The 3763-nt window shown below is 48.1% G+C and overlaps 1 protein-coding gene across 1 annotated transcript; it reads right to left on the bottom strand.

Annotated features, from left to right (window-relative positions):
* Positions 1-12: 12 nt before the first annotated feature.
* Positions 13-3338, bottom strand: LOC108678954. The gene is made up of 4 exons (XM_018167453.2): positions 2910-3338; positions 2436-2581; positions 617-781; positions 13-133 (listed from the first exon to the last, which is right to left on the bottom strand). Exons 1-3 carry the CDS (start codon positions 3113-3115, stop codon positions 618-620), a joined length of 516 nt encoding a protein of 171 aa, XP_018022942.1. The 5' UTR covers positions 3116-3338; the 3' UTR covers positions 13-133; position 617.
* Positions 3339-3763: the final 425 nt, after the last annotated feature.

Below are 3763 nucleotides of genomic sequence, written 5' to 3'. Positions count from 1 at the left end.
AACTCACCGTCTACCCTCGGCCCGCGTGTCGCCCTCCCAGGCCGACCTGACGCCCGCAGCCTGTAGATCCTGCAGCAGCAGCCGCAGGTCAGCTGTTCGCAGCCCGCAGTCCTGTAGCTTCAGCAGTGCGAACCTGGCAACGCGAAACTTAAAATTCAATTACCTTAAAAAAATCAGAATAGTTAAAATAATAAACGCTCTCTCGGTACTTCAGTGACACTCCTCTAGACGTTCCTTCGGTCCTTCAGTGCCATTCCTCCAGACGTTCCTTCGGTCCTTCAGTGTCATTCCTCCAGACGTTTTCTACTATTGCCTTGCCAGTGCAAAGTATTATACACAAAAAATTGACTGTCCTAGCTTACAGTCACTTCTGCTTAATAATTCGATATTCCAAGGGGCACCATAAACTTTAATGTTTATGGGGAGTTCCTGAGAACCTGAGAAGCTATCCCTTTTAGACTTGCTTCCCTGTTATCCAATTAGTTCCCCTGCTGGATCCTTCACTAGTTTTCTTATAGTTCCCACTCAACTTCCGTATCTCACAGGCACCGTAAGTTTGGAAATTAAAGCTTAAAAAAAGTTTAAGGTTAAAGTTTACTCATGCGAGTGAACTAACCTTAGGCCAAGAGGGGCGAGGGAAGTGATGGTGTGGGCCACCGCCCCCAGGACCCCTCATCCGCCCCCGCTACAGACAGCAACGGCTTGGGCCACGAGGGCAGGGGCCAAGTGGGGGAGGCTGGCGGGGCAGGTAAGGGGGGCGGGAAGGTACGCGTGTACACCCCTGATGAATGAAATGATAGATAACAGTGATGACCTTGTGTATACAGAACTACACTTCTGTATACAAAGGCTTCACTTCCAGAACTACACTTCTGTATACATAACTACACTTCCAGAACTACACTTCTGCATATAAAACTACACTTCTGTATTCTGTAAATATAATAATATGATAAGTATTCAAAGACTACACTTCTATATTATTATTATTCTACGAAGCCTATATCGTGGCGTCTGGTTCAAACGAATTTCGACGGCACGTTACACATAAGATTAATAGCAAGCGAAAAATAAATAAACACAAGAAAGGATGTGAACGGAAAATATGACTAAGCACTAGATTCATAGGTTCTACGAAATAGTTCCGTCTTTAGGCGTCGACGCAACACCTGCAACAAAGGAGCCAAAGTTACGGAAACCGGCAGACTGTTCCACGTTCTGGCGGCGGCGACCGGGAACGCTCTTTCGTCGACGGTAGATAGACGTGTAGATGGTACGATGAGGTCCGCTGTTGATGACGAGCGCATGCTCGTCATCAACGTCGTCTTCTAGAAGGCAGGTCCGACACACGCTGCAGATTTTCCGTGAGATAAGGAGGCGCCAGACCGTCAAGGCATCGGAACGTCTGAACATCGACCTTGAACTGCGTGCGCTGCTGAATGCGCAGCCAGTGAAGATCGCGCAATATCGCATGGTCGAATTTTCGCTTATTGCACACGAGTCGAGCAGCGGCGTTCATTACTGATTGCAGTTTATTAAGTGCTGTGGTCGGAAGTCCATAAAGTGTGGCATTACCATAGTCCAATCTGGTCAGAACGAGCGCTACCACGAGGGACTCAAGGACCGGCCTCGAAAGACAGCGGCTGATGCTACGTATTCGGCCGGAAGCTGATGCTGGCGCCGAGCAGTCGCAAACCAAATAAAGTCGGTTTTTGCTGCTTTGACCTGGAGCCGGTTGGAGCGCATCCAGTCTGAGACGGCGTTCATGCAGACAGACATTCGATCCTGCGACGCTGCGGCGTCAGCTGGTGCACCCTAGCCATAAATTTGCGTGTCGTCGGCGAACATATGCGGATTCAAACTATGTGAATCAATTACATTCAATACGTCTGCAGTATTTAGCAGGAAGAAGATCGGACCAAGAACTGATCCCTAGCTGTGGTACCAACGATGGCGTAGAAGAGGAGTTCCCGCGTCGAACGCATTGGAATCTATTGCTGAGATAGGACTCGAACCATAGCAGCACTGTGCCACGCATTCCGAATGATACAAGTCGACGCAAAAGGTGCCGTGGTCGACCGTGTCAAACGCGGCCGACAGGTAGGGTAAAGCTAGTGCCGCCATGTCGCCGCGGTCTACTGGGCGCAGAATGTCGGAGACCATCTTCAGTTTCCGTCGTGTGGAGGTGACGGTATGCAGGAGGCGTGGCATGAGACTGGACTGCTGAAGATGGTAGTTCAGCTGTCGCGCCACAACGCGTTCCAGGAGTTTCGACGAATTTGACAGGTTTGAGATGTGTCGATATGATTTGGGAGCGGAAGCGTCAATCTTTTTTTGTATGCAGATAAATGAATAATACAAAGACCACACTTCTGTATACTAAGACCACACTTCTGTATACAAAGACTACACTTCTGTACACAACGGCGACTCACAAAGGTTTCTGTATTTGCACTCGAAGGCGCTGAGGTCCAGGGGCGCCGCCAGGTGGATGCGGAGGTCAGCGTCGCGAGCCACGGTGCTGAGGGCGGCCACCCCAGCGCCGGTGCCCACGCAGCCCACGAACTCCCCCAGCCTCACCCTGTCCACCCGGATTATAGGGTGAAGCGGGGTGATTATTAATTGTGATTAAACATTATTATAAGCATTATCTTCTTGTATTAATTTCTATTGACACTTGTTGTTTACACCACCACTTGTTGTTTTAACCTATTGGGTGCTGGGACCTAGCCTGGTTCTCACCCGCTGTTGTGCAGCGGCAGGAGGATGTCGTCGTGATGATTGTATGCGTCAGTCGTGTTGAACAATATAATTAATGAAATTAACCTATATATTATTAATAACATATATATTAATGAAATTACCCTATATTTCCTACATATGGGTTAACCTGGGGTGTTGGTTCTCACCCGCTGTCGTGCAGCGGCAGGAGGATGTCGTCGTGATGATTGTAATCCTCAGTCGTGTTGAAGGATCGCAGGTCAAGGACGACCTCCGGCCGTCCATAGGTCCCCATGAGTCCTGCCACCTCGACGAGGTCACCCCACGGCGCCCCCCTCAGGTCATCCGCCCCCGCATCCACCCTCAGGCGCCGTGGCTGCGCATACTGCAGCATTGCAGCCACCACAGCCACATCGACACCTCAGGCAATGTTAAGTTTAATTAAGTTAAGTAATTGAGTGAAATTGAGTTATTGTCACCCGCCACACCAAGCATGATTGAACGTTACCCACCCATTCAATGGCAGTGAATTTCAAGCAATTTAAGTAAAAGGAGCCCACTTCACCCATCAACTTACCCACCATCTTACCCATCATCTCACCCACCGTCACCCAACGTCACCCACCATCACCCACCAGCCATGACGACCCATGCCTGGGTNTGGCTGTCTCTTATACACATCTAGATGTGTATAAGAGACAGGTTATAGAGCAGTAAAGCTTTTCAACTCACAATAATTAAGGAAAAAATTCAAATATAAGTGAAACATACAGCTAATTTTGTGGCTATACAGACCACGAACCAATATTTTGGTTCGTGTTTTCACACCTTGCGGTTCACCATATATAAGAGTTTACATAGGAGCTTGCTGGTTCTATTTAATATGTCGCTACGCAAATAGTGAATGCAAATATAGCTTCCAGTTTATAGCAGAAGTTATATGGTGAACGTGTTTCTCCGTCATCAGTACAAACGTATAGACAATATAGCTAACATCAATATAGAATAAAGATGAATTCATTTGAGGTAATTTTCGCCTTTA

The sequence above is a fragment of the Hyalella azteca genome, unplaced genomic scaffold (genome assembly GCF_000764305.2).
Source record: "Hyalella azteca isolate HAZT.00-mixed unplaced genomic scaffold, Hazt_2.0.2 contig10638, whole genome shotgun sequence".
NCBI classification, from domain to species: Eukaryota; Metazoa; Arthropoda; class Malacostraca; order Amphipoda; family Hyalellidae; genus Hyalella; species Hyalella azteca.
Note: the sequence above shows the minus strand (reverse complement) of the source record. Positions and strands in the feature narration are given on the sequence as shown.